This window comes from Semicossyphus pulcher, unplaced genomic scaffold (genome assembly GCF_022749685.1).
Source record: "Semicossyphus pulcher isolate SPU_LCO1_2020_fin unplaced genomic scaffold, fSemPul1.0.p SCAF_13, whole genome shotgun sequence".
NCBI classification, from domain to species: Eukaryota; Metazoa; Chordata; class Actinopteri; order Labriformes; family Labridae; genus Semicossyphus; species Semicossyphus pulcher.
In genome coordinates this window covers 8,305,518-8,326,190 of record NW_027211637.1, presented here as the reverse complement: position 1 = coordinate 8,326,190, position 20,673 = coordinate 8,305,518, and the positions used below count along the sequence as shown (strand labels likewise).

Below are 20,673 nucleotides of genomic sequence, written 5' to 3'. Positions count from 1 at the left end.
CTGTCGAGGTGGTGCCCAGCAAACGATGTGGGCTTCATAGATAACTGGCAGACATACTGGGGAAAGCCTGGTCTTATCGGAAGAGACGGCATTCATCCCACTTTGGATGGTGCAGCTCTTTTGTCTCGTAATATGGCTAAGTTTGTTAGTCGTAAAACCTGACAAACCAGAGTTGAGACCAGGAGGCAGAGCTGTAGTCCTACACACTCCTCTGAGCTTCCCTGTGAGCAGTTTCCCAGCCACAATGTTAATGTTATAGAGACTGTGTCTGCCCCCCGACCCAGGCCTTTTATTACAGTTAATTCAAACTCAAATAAAAAAGGAGTAAATCAAAAAAATTTAATAAAAATTAAAACAACAACCAAAGTTATGCCAAAAAATATGAGAATTAAATGTGGTCTGTTAAATATCAGATCCCTGTCATCTAAAGCTCTATTAGTGAACGATCTGATATCAGATTATCATATTGATTTACTCTCTTTAACTGAGACTTGGCTGTGTCAGGAAGAATATGTCAGCTTAAATGAATCCACTCCTCCCAGTCATCTTAATACTCATATTCCTCGAGACACTGGTCGAGGTGGTGGAGTGGCAGCTATCTTCAGTTCTAGTCTTCTAATCAACCCTAGACCAAAACTTAGTTTCTGCTCTTCTGAAAGCCTTGTTCTGAGTTTTTCACACCCAGCCTGTAAAACTTTACAGCCTGTTTTATTTGTGATAGAATACCGCCCTTCTGGCGCATACTCTGATTTTCTAACTGAATTCTCAGAGTTTTTATCAGATTTAGTCCTGAGTTCAGATCAAATAGTTATTGTAGGGGACTACAATATTCATGTAGATGTTGATAATGATAGTCTTAGCATGGCATTTATGTCCCTTTTGGACTCTATTGGTTTCACTCAAAGTGTAAACCAGCCTACTCACCGCTTTAACCACACCCTCGACCTTGTTCTAGCTTATGGCCTTGAAACCAAAAACGTAATTGTCTTCCCACAAAATCCTCTTTTATCAGATCACTATTTAGTAACATTCGATGTCCTATTAACCGACTACTCTCCAGTTAACAAAAATGTACTCACAAGATGTTTGTCTGATAGGACTGTAGCTAAATTTAAGGATTCCAGCTGCTTTTAATTCTTTACCACATCTGTTTACTACAGAAAGCTCTTATGCTAATGTTAGTCCATCTCAGCTTGATCAGTTTGTTGATAGTACTGCAGGTTTGCTGAGAAGTACTCTAGACTCGATTGCCCCCTTAAAAAAGAAGATTATTAAACGACAGAGGCTAGCTCCATGGTGTGACTCAGAAACTCGTAACTTGAAGCAAATGTCGCGTAAATTTGAAAGAATGTGGCGATCCACCAAAACAGAAGAGTCTCGTTTACTCTGGCAAAATAGTCTTAATAAATACAGGAAGGCCCTACGGCATGCTCGAGGTGTCTACTACTCCTCCCACATAGAAGAACATAAAAACAATCCCAGGTACCTTTTCAGCACTGTAGCCAGGCTGACAGAGAGTCACAGCTCCACTGAGCCAAGTATTCCTATAGGCCTCAGCAGTGATGATTTCATGAGCTTCTTTAATGACAAAATCCTAAAGATAAGAGAAAAAATTTGTAACCTCCTGCCGTTAACTGGTGCAGATGTATCTTTGGAAACCGCTCAAAAACCTGATGTTTACCTTGACTGTTTTTCTCCAATTGACATTCCTGAGCTAAATTCTCTGATATCTTCGTCTAAACCATCAACCTGTCTTTTAGACCCGATTCCAACCAAGCTGCTTAAGGAAGTCTTTCCCTCAATTAGCACTTCTTTACTAGATATGATCAATATGTCTTTATCGACGGGCTATGTACCCCAGTCTTTTAAACTAGCTGTAATTAAGCCACTTCTTAAAAAGCCTACCCTAGATTCAGGCACCTTAGCTAACTATAGACCTATATCTAACCTTCCTTTTATCTCAAAGATCCTTGAGAAAGCAGTCGCTAATCAATTATGTGACTTTCTTCATAACAACAGTTTATTTGAGGACTTTCAGTCAGGATTTAGAGTCCACCATAGCACTGAGACAGCACTTGTGCGAGTTTCAAATGATCTACTTACTGCTTCAGACAGAGGACTTCTCTCTGTACTCATCCTGTTAGATCTTAGTGCCGCTTTCGACACGATAGACCATCACATCCTGTTACAGAGATTAGAACATTTAATTGGCATTACAGGATCTGCACTAAGTTGGTTTAAATCTTATCTATCAGATCGATCTCAGTTTGTTAATGTTCATGATGTGTCCTCTATGCAAACCAAAGTTAGTCATGGAGTTCCACAAGGTTCTGTGCTCGGACCGATTCTTTTTACCTTATATATGCTTCCTCTGGGTAATATCATGAGGAAACACTCCATTAATTTTCATTGTTATGCAGATGATACTCAATTATACTTATCTATGAAGCCAGACGAAACCAATCAGCTATCTAAACTAGCAGCATGCCTTAAGGACATAAAGATCTGGATGACTAGAAACTTTCTGCTACTTAATTCAGACAAAACTGAAGTTATTGTGCTCGGCCCAAAACACCTTAGAGACTCTTTCTCTAATGATATAGCTGCCCTAGATGGCATCAGCCTGGCATCCAGCACTACTGTTAGGAATCTGGGAGTTCTATTTGATCAGGATATGTCCTTCATCTCCCACATAAAACAAATATCAAGGACAGCCTTCTTTCATCTTCGCAACATAGCAAAAATCAGACACATGTTGTCTCAAAACGATGCAGAAAAACTAGTCCATGCATTCGTTACTTCCAGGTTGGATTATTGTAACTCGTTACTATCAGGCTGCCCTAATAAGTCACTAAAAACTCTGCAGCTGGTACAAAATGCTGGAGCACGTGTGCTGACAAGAACTAGGAAGAGAGATCACATCTCTCCTGTATTAGCCTCTCTGCACTGGCTTCCTGTAAAATCTAGAATAGAATTTAAAATCCTTCTTCTTACTTACAAAGCTCTTAATGGTCAGGCACAATCATATCTTAAAGAGCTCATAGTGCCATATTACCCTTCTAGAACATTGCGCTCCCAGGATGCAGGCCTGCTTGTGGTACCTAAAGTCTCTAAGAGTAGTGTTGGAGGTAGAGCCTTCAATTACCAGGCCCCCCTCCTCTGGAACAATCTACCAGTCAAGGTCCGGGAGGCAGACACCCTCTCTTCTTTTAAGAGTAGACTTAAAACTTTCCTCTTTGGACTAGCCCATAGTTATGCTGCTATAGGTTTAGACTGCCGGGGGGATCTGACACACCAAGCTTCTCTCTCTCTCTCTCTCTCTCTCTCTCTCTCTCTCTCTCTCTGTCATATTAATGCAGCTCATTAACTCTGTATCTTCTGGTCCCATTAACATTACTAACCACATATCTTCCCGGGAGTTCTTGTGCTCCCTTGTCTTGAAGGTTCCTGAGGATCGTTGCTGCAGACCACCTGCTGCTGTGGACCTGCTCGACTGCAACAACTACTAACATCAGCCTTCCCCATAGTATCATTATTGTTGCTGCTAATGCTAATAGTAGACCTGTTGACTTCAACTGTTACAATTACGATTACCTCAGCCTTTATCATTACTCTGCTTCTCTCGCTAATTTATTTATTTATTTATTTATTTAGCCAATCTTCACCCTAGTCTACCACTATTATTGGCATTGTAACCATAAGTATGTGTCTGTTGTTGTTCATGTAACAAGGACATATGTTGTTGTGGTAACAAGAACATATGTTGTTGTTGCTCTCTTTGCCTGTCTCTATCCTGCATCTCCTTCTATCCCATTTTCGGCCCATCCAGTCGAGGCAGATGGCTGTTCAACATGAGTCTGGTTCTGCTCGAGGTTTCTGCCTGTTAAAAGGAAGTTTTTCCTTGCCAATGTGCCGAATTGCTAAGTGCTACTCATGGTGATTCATGTTTGGCCTCTCTTTAAATAACTTAACAAAGAGTCGGTCTAGACCTGCTCTTTCTGTAAAGTGTCTCGAGATAACCCTGGTTATGATTTGGCGCTATACAAATAAAATTTGATTTGATTTGATTTGATTTGATTTGATTTAGACCTCCACCGCAGACCACGTGTAACCACACCAGCCCGGGACCTCCACATCCAGCATCTTCACCTCCAAGATCTTCTGAGACCAGCCACCCAGACAGCTGCTGCAACAATCGATTTGCATAACCAAAGAATTTCTGCACAAACTGTCAGAAACCGTCCCAGGGAAGCTCATCTGCATGCTGGTCATCCACATCAGAATCGCGACCTGACTGCAGTTCGTCGTCGTAGCCCACTTGAGTGGGCAAATGCACACATTCGATGGTGTCTGTCACTTTGGAGCGGTGTTCTCTTCACGGATGAATCCCGGTTTTCACTGTTCAGGGCAGATAGCAGACAGTGTGTATGGTGTTGTGCGGGTGAGCGGTTTGCTGATGTCAACGTTGTTGTGCCATTCATCCATGACGTCACCTCATGTTGCAGCATGATAATGCACGGCCCCATGTTGCAAGGATCTGTACACAATTCCTGATGAGCATCAAAACACACACAGGTCTGCTTCAAATCTGCTCCTCCCCCCGCGGCAGTGGCGTCATTGGAGCAAAACATCCGTGGCTTTAGCCCCGAATGTTTTGATCCTAGCCACAAAGGTTATTGGTACAGACTTGATTTTTATGTACTGTAGTGGAATGGAACTTTAGCTGTAGTTTCAATTGTTATTGGGGAAGCAATAGAGCTCTGCACAAGCATGACAGCGTTGTCATGTCAATGGTTGTTTAGAGGATCATCAGGCTTCATGATCAAACAAAGTTTCATATCATGTCATCACTTCAGTCTGTGATCACCCGCTCCCTCCCTCCCTCTGAGCGCCTGCACAGCAGCTCTCCCCCTCTCTGTGCTGCGAGTGTTTTTTGTATTATAGCCTATGATTTTGTCTTTTTGTTTTGAAGGAGTCGGGAAATCTAAACGCTGAACGGGTTGTTTCTGTCCGTTTTGGCTCTTTTTGGTGGTATTCTCATTACGTGTTTGCCCTTTCAATCTGGCACAAGGCCACAGCTCTTTGGGCTATGCCATTAGTTGTCATTTATTGATAATCACCTGTTATTTGATTTCTGTCACCTGTGTTTGCCACCTAGATGTCTGCAACCGAAAACTATGAATACAATAGTAATACAGCCTTGAGATTATGTCATGAGAGGCTTGTTGCATTTGCAATACATCTTGTCAAGCTTTAACAGTAAATAAGTGTCATAGTTTAATCAAATGAAGAACATTATATTATTTAAAGGCAAGCAATGTCAAAAAGTTAAATTTTTTCATGAGGCAGAGGATGTTGTCTTGATGTTTATTTAAAGGTGAAATTGGCGGAGGTTTTCCAGGGCCCATTGGAGAAGCAGATAATGTCCTCCAAAGGCACAGAGCAAAATAGCATTTTTTTCCTACCATAATGGCATTAGCTCCCCACAATAGCATGATAGGACTGAGGTTGAAAATCGTCGAACTGGCCCTTTAAGAATAAAATTTAAAATTATATATTGTACAATTTTATTGTAAAGCCTCTGCGCTACACACACAGCATTATAAATCAGACAAAGACATTAATTTACAATAAAACATATTCTAGGTAACAAAATAAAAAAGGAAAATCAGACACTTTATTGGTCGTATCGCTAATGTAAGAAAAATAATATTTAAACTACAGTATATTAACAAAGAAATAAGCTTTTATTTTGTACACATTACACACCTTCAGTTCAGTTTGATTCACTATCTTTATATTATCAGGGCACCTTACAGCTATTAAAACATAAATGACAGGAAGCATATTTAGCACCAGTGCATGCCTCCAGCATCCATGCCAACATTATTTTTGTTTTCACAGTAGATTGAAACAGTAGTTGTCTTACAGAACGTTCTGTGACACTTTGCAATTGTTATTACAGTCCAACCCATACTTATGCGTTGTAACATGAAATACATTAAAATGTAAATCATAAGTAATTTCATGGGATTGTGAGTAACACAAAGAAAACTCAACAGACATGCCACAAATAAGTCTGTTATCTTCTACAGTATCTGAAAGTCTTTAATACTATGAACACTATATATATTAAAAGCAAACATATTTGTAAAAGAACAATGTCTCGAGGGCATAATGCATTCAAAGACAATTTGATAACATGAGAAAAATACTTCCTTGAGAATTTTCATGTATAGACTTATGAACAGGTAAAAGAATACAGCATGATATACTTATGTTTCACCTCATGGTAATTAAATGATGCTCGTTAGCAAGAGGTTCCCAAGGATGCAATGAGATCATTATGGGGCCTAATGGGGATTGACTGCCTTTTGGATCCTGCCTCCAGTGGCCCCTCGAGGGACTGCAGATTTTGGCACTTTGGCTTTAGCTTTTTCTTTCAGCACCGGTTGTTGAGGCTTGATTTGACTCCATCGCAGAGGTGTTTCGTCTATCTCGCACAGAGTTACAGAGCCACTCTTAAACCAGAAGCCTGGATAGACTGGTTCAGTGAATTTGGCATGGAAGGTGTGTATGAGACTCAGCTCTCCTGATTTGTCACTGTAATAAGTCAAAGTACCAGCTTTCCAATCCAGATACACTGCTACTTTTTGGGAAAATGGCTCTGTAATATATTTGGATGTCTTCCCATGAATGGCAGTGTATCCATCCTTCGAGCAGAGCAGACTCCAGGACATGTCATTGCATCCCAAGCCACCTTTACTGTCCCATCTTCTACCCACTCCTCTATACGCCACTGCGATACCGACAGTCCCTTTCCACTCCACCTCCCAGTAGCAGAGGCCCCGCTGACCCTCGTCACAAATTACCTGCGACCTCTTAAACCTGTCTTCGTTTTGAAGTCGTCGCACCTTCTCCTCCAACTTCTTTGTAGTTTTCACCTCCCTGTTTCCATCAGAAAGAACAAGCCTCTTTCCTGCCGTATTTTCATCAAACTTTAGATCTCCATCATCTGATAGAGAAATGAAAAATAAAAAACTTCAGTGTGTGAAGTGTTCGAAAGTCTTTTTCTTTACAAAAAAACAAAGATATATTAGTAAGTTTTACCTCTAAAAATATGAGCATGTCACATGTCAAAAGTGCATACTGTTAAAACCTATAGTGACAAATGCTCATTATCTGAAGTACATTCAAATTTAACAGGCTTAGGGCCCTACACGGCACACAATCTGGGCGCAAATAGGCACAAGGCGCAAAGAGGTTAGCTTGAGTCCCTGGATTATTCATAGGTGTGTTTTCGGCATAACATGAATCAAACCAATCATTGTGTAAACTGTCATTCCCTGCTGTCAGCCAGGTGCGCCTGCAGGCAGGCGTGTTGCTATTTACACGGCAGATTTCAGTCTTTCTTCTTAAATAAACCGGACCCCGACCGGCATATTCAACTTATTTCTTTTCACTGTGTCCTTGAACATGCAGAAAAAGCACAGGTTACTGTACGATACATGTCGAAGCACGGATTGATGTTAAAGCCACTGAAGCAATCCCGTTGCCCAACAGGAACGAAATTGAAAAGAGGCATGCTGTGTACATGTACGCACAAGGCACAGCATTATTTATTTATTTAAATTTCCAAGCGGACAGGATCTTATGTTTATTAAAGTTCTGTGTGCTGACCATCAAAGAAAGGTCGGCTTTAAATGTTTACTTGTTGTTGCTGCTGGATCACATGGCTGTATTGTCTCCGGCATGTGTAATTGGTACTGGACAATGTTTAAATATCTGTGGGCACAATTGTCGGTGCCACAGGTAGTTTTGTTTGAGTTTGGTAATTAATTACTACTATTAATTAATACCTCCTAGTTGCGCGTGTGTGAGTGTGTCTCGGTTTCTGCTGTATCAAAGACAGCGTGCGTCAGAATGAACGCGCATTATGGAGAGTTAGGTGTCGGTCTCGTTAGTTATTGGCCCGTGCGTGGCTCGAGCAGGAATCTCCCTGAGGTGAAGCAGGTCTGTGTGGAGGCAGCGGTGAGCTTGTCCACGTCTTCCTGCACTTCTCAGCAGATCGTTAACAAACTGAAAGCAATATCATGATTTAAGGAGACGAGGGAAACAAAAGCTTGCAGCCTGTCCCTTAAACAACGTTTTTTCACTGTATCTGCAAACACAGTTTTCTCCTTATGAGTGGAAGCGCTGCTGTGCGTCCCCGTGTGAATGACAAGCACAGACTCCGCCGATGTATGTCCATAATGTGCCCTCTAAATAACAAACACAGACTGCGCCATAGACTTTAGACCTTGGACCAGGTTTTTGTTGGTCTAAGGCGCAGTCGCTTTCTGCGTCCTCAAGTTAGCAATGCGCCACCCGTTTGCCTGACCACACCTCATTTCAAAACCAACATGCCCACAGGCGCTAATGGTGGAGCAAGATCACTTGCTATTTACACAACGTGGGCGCTGGGCGTGACAATGACGACTGCGCTGGGTGGAAGATAGCAACGACACTTGCACTGTATGCTTTGGTGCCTTGCGCCGGGCGGACAATAGGGCCCTTTGTGTCTAAAAGTATACTGAAGTAATACAATTTTAGAAATCGGTGCCATGAGACTTACATTTCTTTATCCCTGGCTTTAAACGGTGCTGTCCACAATGGTCCAAACTGCACAGGAGAAAAATAGTGTTAAAAGGCTTTGGCCCATGAAGAAAAAAACATGAATATAGGGCTTCTGTGATTTCTGAGAGGTTTATAGGGATGTGCCTTCAACACATAAAAGGCCTGTGATTAGGGGTTGCAAGAAGATTGTGGGTTGACGCACACCTGCCGCTAAGTGTTTAGGAGAGGTGTGTGTATGTGGAGATGGCTCGATGTCAAATAACAACAAGTAGAAAAATGCATTTTATATCAACCAAATTGATAAAAAAAAGACCCAGATACCTCTAGTGTTACCAGGTGAGCTGAATCGGTATACATTATTCTGAACATAACACTAATGAGTAAGGTTGGGCCGGCTTACATGTCAACAAACCTGACACATCGCAGGTTAAGGAGAGCAACACCATAGACAGGCTTATTTAATTTTGAATCCGTTTTCAAAGGGAGGCTTGCAAGGTACTTGAAGCTTTTGCCATGCTTGTATTAGGTATACATAAGAGGTAAAATAAGGTGATAGGATTAGGCAATTTTTTCTTATGATTGTAGTCCCCCTGTACATATGATCACAATGTGTTCTGCAGGTATTTGCACCCTGCATAAACATGCATTTTATATAGTATACAAATAGCATTGTAATGCAAGGTGTATATTTGAGCTTAGTGACACTACTGCCATTGCACATTTTCTTAACAGCAACAAGGTGATTCTTGAGTGTTTCAAAATGTAGCCTACTTCATAGTATAAAAGTTTAAGTTAAGTTTTGGATGTAGGTTGGTCTTATTACAACAAGGAAAACAAGCTATTGCTAAAATGTAAACTTATTAAACAAGCATTCCATCTTCTCTTACCAGAGTGTAATCGGGTTTTCAGTCATGTTTGGATCCTTTATAGCCAAGAGCATCGCCGCCCCCTCGTCTCCTGGATGGTTATAACTCAGATCCAGCTGTTTCAGGGAGGAGGCCGGGTTGGATCTGAGTGCTGAGGCCAGGAAAGAGCAGCCTTTCTCAGTCACCTGACAACCTGACAACCTTCAGAGCACACACATGCAAACACACATGCAAACACACACACACGCACACACGCACACACACACACACACACACACACGGATGAGAGTTATGTGGTTGGAATAGAAGTGTTGTAATGTAGGTTAACTGTAATTTTATATAGCTAGTGTATTCTTTTGAAAAGTAATTTAACCTTTTCATCCTGTATAAATGTCTAAAGTAGAAATGTTTGGTTATCAAATTTTATACTTTGACTGTGATAAATTTAGTGGGCATATTCACATAAAGATTGTGGGCTTCAGCCTTATCATTTATGATTTGTTTTTAGTTCTGTTCTGGAGCTGCCTTCGTGCCTATATCGCTAAAAGGGTTTGCCAGCCTTCCTACCTTCCAAACCTGTCTCTAAGTTTTCTATTGGGTAATAAATAACTGTATTGCACTGCACTTCCTGTCACCATGTGTGCATGGGTTCTTCCTGCCTGTACTCCATACCTTGACAGAACAAACTACCTGCCATTGAGATGTTTTGAGGGAGGTTGCTTCTGTGGAGTTTAGAGAGGTAGTCCTGTCATTGGAACACAGGAAAGTGACCTTACCAGGGTAGACCACAGACTTTCTTATCACCTCTCCAAGTCTGCTTGCATCAAGTCTGATAGCTTATACCCTACATCCCTGTCAACAAGGATCTTTCTTATTAGCTGCCAGTCTGATTCAAAGCCCTCAGCCTTCTACTCTGCCAGCTCTCCTGTCTGTTAAACTCAGCTCACCAAGTGGCTTTTTGAGCCTTCAGCATTCCCATCTTGAGCCAGCTGGCCTGCCAGTAAACCAGTGGTAATCATGGGTACAGATGTCATCAGCTCCCTCAGCTGCCCATCGCCTCAATGGTACAGCTATCCATCATCCCAGAGCCCAAGCTGCCCACTGCTACAGATCATCTGCTGTCAGCAACCTGGAGTCTCTGATGATCACTTTCCCACGACATGGACTTTGCTCCTGCTCCAACTCTCCACCAACTGCTGCAGACTTTCCTGCCTTTTCTTTGTGCTTAACCTTCCTTTGTTTACCTGCCTGTTTCCCATTGCTGGTTTTCAAGGCTTCCTACCTTCCAAAAACTATAATATTTATATTATATTTATATAACTATAAAACTACCCATAATAGCCCCCTTTCCTGTTAATAATATTGTGTGGGTTTTCTGTAACTTACAATGAAATGTACAGTAACTCTAATGCACACTTACTTGAGAATCTCCAGTTTACAGTGTAAACTTTTCAGGCCATCAGCGAGAAGCTTCACACCTGAATCAAGCAGGTCATTATGACTCAGGTCCAGCTTGGTGAGATTCGAAGATGCAGAGTTGAGGACTGAAGATAAGAGACCTTTGCAGGATTCTTCAGTGAGCTCACACCAATCAAGCCTGTAAAAAATATTTGTAATCAGAAACTGAACTAAAAATAGCAGCTGTAGCAAACACAGAAACACTAATGCAGCTTCAACATATTAATCCCTCATTTTTAACAGGTCATCATTAAGCTTCCACTCAATGGGTCATTCATTCATGTGTATTGGCAAACAATATTTGCTCCCACCTTGGGCCATTCAAAGCAGTTTGAAGCCCACCTTAACCATGTGACCAGACACAAAAGAGGCCTAAATTTAACACTAGAACTGCCACAGACGACGTCATTTGGTGTTAAATTATTCCGTTATTATTATGTGTAATGTATTTCCTTCCTACCCTGACTTTCCTGAATACCCATCCTGTTCATGCCTGCATTGTCACAATGATTTAATTACATTTAGATAAACATATATATTAATTTTATTGTTGTTTTTCAACCTCAACGACACCCCTGAGGGACGTTGTTGAGCGTTGGTACTTTCATCCAGGAGGAGAATAGACACATTTGCTAATGGTCTGATAAGCGCACGAGACAATGGCTTGGACATCGAAACTAGTTATGCCCACAAGAACTTATCACGTGAATTTAGCACAATAGAAATGATGCTACAGAACATGGACTTTGCGGACTTTGATGACATGTCAGACATAGAATTTGAGTTGAAGTTGAAGAGGAAAATGACACGTCTGATTCTAAGCCAGAACTGGAGCTAGAGAGCCTTAGTGTGACCCGGTCCCACCTGCTGAGACATCCAGAGCTCGCCGAAAAAGGGCCTGAACTGAGCCGGCTGAACAAACACTAAGAGACTGAAGAGAACAGAGAGGGCGCAAAATGGCACCATTTGGATGGAGCAAACCGTTGGTGGTGTGTATAATGCTCACAGTGCAGGTCGGCTGCCTGCACATATGGTAACCTAACCCTCACTCAAAACAGCCTTTAGTGATCTTTTTATTTAGTAAAAGCTATAAATCATAAATAAGCGTGGCAAGCAATCCCAAAGTAATTATTGACATCAGTTTGGATATTGCTCATAGCCTCTGAACCTCACAGAGAGAGAGAAAGACAGAGGCATAGAGAGTGAGTGTGTGTGTGAGAGACAGAGAGAGTGAGAGAGAGAGCACATACAGCACACCGGCGGGACAGTGGACTTTAGTTTTTATACAACTTTTGTAGTCCAACAAAAAGCGTGATTATTTTTCATTTCTGACTTTATTATTTACTCAAATGCTAAAATTGATTATGAGGGATGGAGAGACTTGAGCTCTGTGCGCAAAGAAGACCACAGGAGCAGTGCTTTGTGTCATTCTTTTGTTAGACAAATCATCAATCAATCAATCATTTGTGCTATCTTCTTTGAGTTTTTCTTAGATATTAGCAATTGAAAATAGCACAATTTAATGTTCTTATAGCATCCCAGGTGCAACCTGTTATTAGAGCAGCTATCTGGCTTTGTTTGTGGGGGGTGGGGGAATAGTGTCCTTGCACGCACCTATAGAGATGTAAAGTGATGATGTCATTGGTCCATGAATGAGAAGGAAAGGATATAGACGCATGAGCGTCAGAGTTGACCAAACAAGTACCCCACAAGTGCTTGGCAGTTCTGGTGTTACATTTTTTACCGCCTTCATTTCTATTGCCTATACAGGAGTTTCTACAGACCACTGTTAGCCAACATGAGAATTTTGAATAGGTTGTAGATTTGAACTAAATGAACTTATCTTGTAAGAAGTGTATATACCAAGATAACAAAAACACATTCAGAAGAGGTTTTTTTGTAGGAGCATTGCAGAATACTTACAAAGCAGTTTTGGCGACTTTGACCACTGGCAACATTTCTAGAAGTACCTTCTCTGACTTCCGATACTTTTTCAAATCAAACACATCAAGCTTCTCGTCTGAGGTCATCAGCACAAAGGTCAGAGCTGACCACTGGGAGGTGGAGAAGTTTTCAAATGTGACTGTTTCTGAGTGCAGGTACTTTTTCACTTCTTCCACAAGAGACTGGTCATTCAGCTCATTCAGACAGTGGAAAAGATTGAAATTATGATCAGCATCACTGTTCTCTTCTCTGATCTTTTCTTTGATGTACCCAATTGTTTCCTCGTTGGTCTCCTTGTTATTGTCTGTCTTCTTCAGCAGCTCTTGAAGGAGATTTTGATTAGTCTCCAGAGAGAGGCCGAGCAGGAAGCGCAGAAACATATCCCAGTCTCCATTTTTGCTTCCTAAAGCCTTGTCCACAGCTTTCTTGTAGAAGTCTGATGCAGGCAGATCTGCGACCGTTGAAGTGGGTTTTGTAAGCAGATTTTCACCACTGTTATTGAATGTGTGAAAGACATAGAAAGCTGCCAGGAACTCCTGAATGCTCATATGGACAAAGCAGAACAATTTCTGTTGGTACTCACGGCCTTCTCGTTTAATCTGAGTGAATAGTCCTGAGAAGACAGCTGCTTCTGTGATTTCAATACCACATTCTGTCAAGACTTCTTCAGTGAAGACAAGGTCTCCTTTCTCTAGACCATCAAAAGCCAGCTTCCCAAGAGAAACCACTGTGTTCTTGTTTCTTGTGTTCCAACAATCAGTCTCAGAACTCTGACTTGTCTCATCTCCGCCATACTTAACATTGGCCTGTCTGCATTGTAACAAAAGGAAGTATATGTACATGTCAGTCAGAGTGCTGGGCATCCTACCTTCTTCTTTTCTTATCACAAAGTCCTCCAGAACTTTTGACGTGAGCCAACAGAAGACAGGGATATGACACATGATATAAAGTGTCCTTGAATTCTTGACATGTGACAAGATTTTTTCAGCCAAGTCCTTATCTTCAAATCTCTTCTTGAAGTACTCTTCCTTCTGCTCATCATTAAATCCTCGCACTTCTGTTACCCGGTCGACTTTGCTAACAGGGATATTGTTGGATGCTGCAGGTCGGGAGGTGAGCCAGATTTGAGCTTTAGAAAGCAGATTGCCTTGGATGAGGTTTGTCAGCAGAACCTTCACTGAGTTTGGCTTTTTCACATCGGACCAGTGTTCACTTTCATTGAAGACAAGATCAAGGCGACATTCATCAAAACCATCCAGCACAATCAGGATTCTGTACTTGTCATAGTCCTTTATTTCTGATGTCTTCATTCCTGGAAAGAAACTGTGAATAAGTTCCTCCAAGCTGTAATTTTCTTCTTTTCTCAAATTCAGCTCCCGGAAAGAAAGTGGAAACATAAAAAAGACATCGTTGCTGGACTTATTCTCAGCCCAGTCTAGCATGTACTTCATTGTTGCAAATGATTTCCCAATGCCTGCCACTCCTGTTGTTAGCACAGATCTAATCTGTTTATTTTTTCCCAATGCTGGTTCAAAGATGGCGTGATATTTAATGGATGTTTCTTCTGGTTTGAACTTAGCGCCTTCAATCTGTCTGGTCTCATGCTGGTCATTGACCTCTCCTCTTTCCCCCTCTATGATGTAGAGATCTGTGTAGATGTCATTAAGAAGAGAAGAGGTTTTCTGCATGTCGATACCCTCAGACACTCGGGTAAATTGCTCCTTCAGCTGAGATTTGAGTGACCATTGACTTGCAAGATGAGGTTTAACTGTAGAGAAAAAAAAACAGTTATTGTTGGGAGAAACTAGCCAGTTGCTGTAATTACAAGTTAAGAGTGCAATTACAGTCAGGTATTAGTAAAGTTAAAAAAAAACCTAGTTGTTGTAGTTGTTTTAGCACATGCTGGCCAACTAAAAGTGAAGCAGTGTTTAAAACACCAAGAATCAATGTAAGAAGAGGCTGAACTCACTTAGGCCGTTTGAAAAAGCCTTCTCTGCTGAATGTCACCAACAGAATGAATTGTGGTATCAGAGGTAGAGATTTCGTGAGCCGATCTTAAGGATTGTCATCAGAGACAATCATGTTCTGATCATATGTTTGCTGTACTGTGCTGTTGAAGCGCTGCTCTTCATTATAACAGCCTTCAGGTTCTGCAATGTTAAGTATAAATGAGTGTGTGTATTACTTAAGATAAATATACTGGGCATATTGGTGATTAGATTTACTATATTGTCATATGCTTGCCAGATGCTAACAGATATGCTGGGTTGTAGAATTCTAAAGTCTTAACAACAAATTCAGTCATTTTGATTTTGGCCCACCTAAAGTTGTAGTTGTGCCTAAAGTTGAGGCCTGAAATAAAAGTTAAAAAGAAAAAAGTATTGCCACTGCAGATTGGACAACCAAAAACCTGTTGAGTTTGACCCATGCCTGTTGCAAAGTGCTTCCAGCTCCAACAATGATTTTTTTATCACTCAGTAAAAGCATACAGAAACATATCTTGCCAAATAACAGGATAAACATTTACGCCAACATACATGGGTTTATTATGCTTTCTTTCGTGTCATTTTAGATTTTTCAAATATCTTTCTTTCTGTTTTGTTGATTGTTTGTACAGCTAAGTTTGTTAGAACTTCATAGACAACCAAGTTGTCTGTTCTCTCTCACCCAGAAACTTACATCTTATTTCGGAGGTTCTGTTGACACAATCATCAGGCAACTGCTTGGCAGCTTCAGGTCGCGAGGTTATCCAGAGCCGAGCAGAAGGAAGGAGGTTTCCTCTGATGAGGTTTGTCAGTAACACATCCACTGAAGCTGACTCCTGGACATAGGTCAGTGTGTTGTTGTTAAAGTCAAGAGCAGGTTGAAAAGCATCCAATCCATCCAGGACAAACAGAACTTTGAGCTGTTCAAAGTTAGAGATCACAAAGTCTTTAGTTTCCTTGAAGAAATGATTAAGAAGTCCCAACAGGCTGACTTTTTCCTCTCTTCTCAAATTAAGAGCAGAGAAGTTAAGTGGAAATATAACTTCATCATCAACTTTGGCTTTGCCCCTTACATAACCTGTGAGCCCCGTTAAAACTGACCTCTGGTCATTCTTAGCCCACTCTTTTATGAATTTCTGCACACAGACAGATTTACCAATACCAGCCTCTCCGGTAGTCAGCACATTTCTGATTGCTTGTCCTTTTGTATCTTTGAAGATATCAGATACTGAATGAACTTGAGTCACTGATTTTGCCACAGCTCCTCCTTTTTTCTCTTCATGGTTGGCCTCACTACTTCTGTCTTCTCTCAGGACGTGTTCTGTGGTTTTCTGGTGAGAATGATTCATGTCTTCATCTTGAATGTTTTCTTTAAACCTTTTTCTGAGTGCTGATATCAGCTTCTGCCGTCGCTCCAACGTCTCTGAATAAACAAAACAAAATTCAGCACATTATTGATGAAGGATAGGCACAATACTATGTCTCAACATTCTTTATCATAAAGACGTTTTTTCTAAATACAAACTAAAATTAACTGCAATTAACAAGTTAAAGGCAAGTAAAAAGTAACCAGTGTTTAAATAAATCTACAAATATTTTTGTTGAAACAAATTGGTGTCAAGTTATTTTAATGTCGTAAGAGTTAAAGTTTGGTTTAATTTTATCTGACAGTAAAAACTGCAAAAGCTGCATAAATGACTCATAAAGAAAGACACACAATGCAGATCACCAATACAGGTATTAGTTACTACTGTCATAGTGTCATACCTCGACATTCTGTCACTCTCTGAATATATTCAGGAGGAATCTTGTCAGCTCCTGAAGGTTGAGAGATGATCCAGAGGAGAGCTGAGGGGAGCAACTTCCCCTTGATGAGGTTTGTTAGCAGCACATCCATCGAGGCTGCCTCCTTCAAATCAGTCAGCTCCTTGTTATTTGCAAAGTCCAGAGGAAGCTCACATCTTTCCAAACCATCAAGGACAAATAGGACTTTACACTCATTGTAATTGCAAAATCCTTTTTCTTCATTGGGATTGAGCGAGTGACAAAGCAGGTCTTTCATGGTTTCAACTTTGTCTCTACTTGAATTCAGCTCGCTGAAATCAAGTGGCACAATAAAGTCTATGTGTTTGTGTGATGTTCCTTGTGCCCAGTCCACCATGAACCTCCTTGTTTGATATGTTTTACCAACACCAGGAACTCCCTTCATTAGCACTGTTCTGGCCCTCTTGTTCTTTGAATCAGGAAATAATGCATCCAAAGAAAGCACTTTATCTCCCTTGTTTGTTGCTGCATGAATCTCATAGAGTTCTGAGTCAGTTTTAAGTCCTCTCAGTTTGCTTTCATGCTGACTGAGGATCCTCGTCTTCAGGTCTGCAGTGAGTTTGTGTGTGATATCTTTGTCTAAAGAAATGATGAAGACATGAAAAAGAAATCAGAATAAAGTCACTGAAATGATTTCCAAACTGTAAAAAATATAATTTAAACACAAAATACAGTGTTGCATGTTGTATTCTCAGATTAAACCTAAGAGGGAACTGGCACAAGAACATTGACATTTAATTAAGAACTTAATATTTTGTGTTTAATTTAAGTCCATTTGTAAAAGTCTACTGATTGCAAAGCTAATGATGCAGCTTTCTTTGACAGCCTTCATCTGCACACATATACTTACATCTTATTACTGTCCTCCTGTTGACTAATTTATCGGGCAACTGCTCTGCAGCTGGAGGTTGGGAGGTTATCCAGAGCCGGGCAGAAGGAAACAGGGTTCCTCTGATGAGGTTTGTCACTAACACATCCACTGAAGCTGACTCCTGGACATCGGTCAATTTGTCCATGTTGTTAAAGTCAAGAGCAGGTTGAAAAGCATCCAATCCATCCAGGACAAACAGAACTTTGAACTGTTCATAGTTAGAGATTACTGATTCATTCATGTCTTGGAAGAAATGATGAAGAAGTCCCACGAAAGAGAACTTTTTCCCTGTTAGTGAATTAAGCTCAGAGAAGTTAAGTGGAAAAATAACTTCATCTTCTTTGGTTTTGCCAAAAAGGGTCCTCTGGTCATTCTCAGCCCACTCTTTTATGAATTTCTGCACACAGACAGATTTATCAATACCAGCCTCTCCGGTAGTCAGCACATTTCTGATTGCTTGTCCTTTTGTATCTTTGAAGATATCAGATACTGAATGAACTTGAGTCACTGATTTTGCCACAGCTCCTCCTTTTTTCTCTTCATGGTTGGCCTCACTACTTCTGTCTTCTCTCAGGACGTGTTCTGTGATTTTCTGGTGAGAATGATTTTTGTCTTCATCTTGAATGTTTTCTTCAAACCTTCTTCTGAGTGCTGATATCAGCTTCTGCCGTCGCTCCAACGTCTCTGAATAAACAAATACATTTCAACACATTAATGATGAAGGATAGACACAATATATAACAACTTTCTTCATCCTAAAGGCATTTTTTTAATTAGCAAACTTAAATTAACTGCAATTAACAAGTTAAAGGCAAGTAAAAAGTAACCAGTGTTTAAATAAATCTACAAATATTTTTGTTGAAACAAATTGGTGTCAAGTTATTTTAATGTCGTAAGAGTTAAAGTTTGATTTAATTTTATCTGACAGTAAAAACTGCAAAAGCTGCATAAATGACTAACATAAAGAAAGACACACAATGCAGATCACCAATACAGGTATTAGTTACTACTGTCATAGTGTCATACCTCGACATTCTGTCACTCTCTGAATATATTCAGGAGGAATCTTGTCAGCTCCTGAAGGTTGAGAGATGATCCAGAGGAGAGCTGAGGGGAGCAACTTCCCCTTGATGAGGTTTGTTAGCAGCACATCCATCGAGGCTGTCTCCTCCAAATCAGTAAGGTCCTTGTTATTTTCAAAGTCCAGAGGAAGCTCACATTTTTCCAAACCATCAAGGACAAATAGGACTTTAGACTCCTTGTAATTGCAAAATCCTTTTTCTTCATTGGGATTGAGCGAGTGACAAAGCAGGTCTTTCATGGTTTGAACTATGTCTCCACTTGAATTCAGCTCGCTGAAATCAAGTGGCACAATAAAGTCTATGTGTTTGTGTGATGTTCCTTGTGCCCAGTCCACCATGAACCTCCTTGTTTGATATGTTTTACCAACACCAGGAACTCCCTTCATTAGCACTGTTCTGGCCCCGTCTTTCTTTGGATCAGGAAATAATGCATCCAAAGAAAGCACATTATCTCCCTTGTTTGTTGCTGCATGAATCTCATAGAGTTCTGAGTCAGTTTTAAGTCCTCTCAGTTTGCTTTCATGCTGACTGCGGATCCTCTTCTTCAGGTCTGCAGTGAGTTTGTGTGTGATATCTTTGTCTAAAGAAATGATGAAGACATGAAAAAGAAATCAGAATAAAGTCACTGAAATGATTTTTAAACTGAAAAAAATATAATTTAAACACAAAATACAGTGTTGCATGTTGTATTCTCAGATTAAACCTAAGAGGAAACTGGCACAAGAACATTGACATTTAATTAAGAACTTAATATTTTGTGTTTAATTTAAGTCCATTTGTAAAAGTCAACTGATTGCAAATCTATTCATGCAGCTTTCTTTGACAGCCTTCATCTGCACACATATACTTACATCTTATTTCTGTCCTCCTGTTGACTAATTTATCAGGCAACTGCTCGGCAGCTGGAGGTCGGGAGGTTATCCAGAGCCGGGCAGAAGGAAACAGGGTTCCTCTGATGAGGTTTGTCACTAACACATCCACTGAAGCTGACTCCTGGACATCGGTCAATTTGTCCATGTTGTTACAGTCAAGAGCCGGTTGAAAAGCATCCAATCCATCCAGGACAAACAGAACTTTGAACTGTTCAAGGTTAGAGATTACTGATTCATTCATGTCTTGGAAGAAATGATGAAGAAGTCCCACTAAAGAGAACTTTTTCCCTGTTAGTGAATTAAGCTCAGAGAAGTAAAGTGGAAAAATAACTTCATCTTCTTTGGTTTTGCCACGTACGCTATCTTTAATCCTCTTAAACCAGCTCCGGTCATTCTTAGCCCACTCTTTTATGAATTTCTGCACACAGACAGATTTACCAATACCAGCCTCTCCGACAGTCAGCACATTTCTGATAGGTTGTTCTTTTGTATCTTTGAAGATATCAGATACTGATTTAACTTGAGTTACTGATTTTGCCTCAGCTCGTCCTTTCTTCTTCTTATTGTTGGCATCACTACTTCTGTCATGTCTTATGATGTGTTCTGTGATTTTCTGGTGAGGATGATTCATGTCTTCATCTTGAATGGCTTCTCTAAATCTTCTTTTGAGGGTTGATATCATCTCCTGCCATCCCTTCATTCTGTCTGAATAAACAAAACAGTTCAGCAAGTTAGTTATGATGAGTGAAGCATGAATCATTCATCTTTAGGTATCATTTAAGTGACAGTTTTGAACACTGCCAGGAAAAAACTCTTATAGTTCAACACAGCAAGTTATTCAAAAACTGAATTTTAAAGACACCAATGTTAAAAAAAAATCACTTTACTTGACAGTCTGAGCTACATGCTTTATATTTTAGTTGTACTTTTTATTACTTATTTAGTTTGACATGGTCAAAATAAAGTCACTTTAGCAAACAGAATTTTGTTAAAGGCAACTGAACATGAATAAACTATTTTTTTAATTTCACTGTTGCAATTATCTCCGATTGATCTGGCATAACTCTGAAAAACTAAATGATTTAGAAAACACAAGACATACTGCTCAACATTTATTTCTTAATGACATAAATTGTAATGTTGCAACAGACATTA

At 40.4% G+C, this 20,673-nt stretch overlaps 1 protein-coding gene across 1 annotated transcript; it reads right to left on the bottom strand.

Moving 5' to 3' along the window:
- Positions 1-5,523: 5,523 nt before the first annotated feature.
- On the bottom strand, positions 5,524-17,186 carry LOC138589729 (NLR family CARD domain-containing protein 3-like). Its single transcript, XM_069660149.1, has 7 exons — positions 16,637-17,186; positions 15,564-16,292; positions 12,864-14,652; positions 10,903-11,079; positions 9,504-9,683; positions 8,615-8,661; positions 5,524-7,015 (listed from the first exon to the last, which is right to left on the bottom strand). The coding sequence occupies exons 1-7, from the start codon at positions 17,076-17,078 to the stop codon at positions 6,354-6,356; spliced, it is 4,026 nt and encodes a 1,341-aa protein (XP_069516250.1). The 5' UTR covers positions 17,079-17,186; the 3' UTR covers positions 5,524-6,353.
- Positions 17,187-20,673: the final 3,487 nt, after the last annotated feature.

Coding starts and splice junctions, on each gene's coding strand:
- LOC138589729 (XM_069660149.1), bottom strand. CDS start 17,078: ATGAAGGGAGTTCCTGGTGTTGGTAAAACATATCAAACAAGGAGGTTC. Junction 16,293..16,636: donor GAGAGTGACAGAATGTCGAG/GTATGACACTAT, acceptor TTGTTTATTCAG/AGACGTTGGAGCGACGGCAG. Junction 9,684..10,902: donor TGTAAACTGGAGATTCTCAA/GTAAGTGTGCAT, acceptor TGTGCTCTGAAG/GTTGTCAGGTTGTCAGGTGA.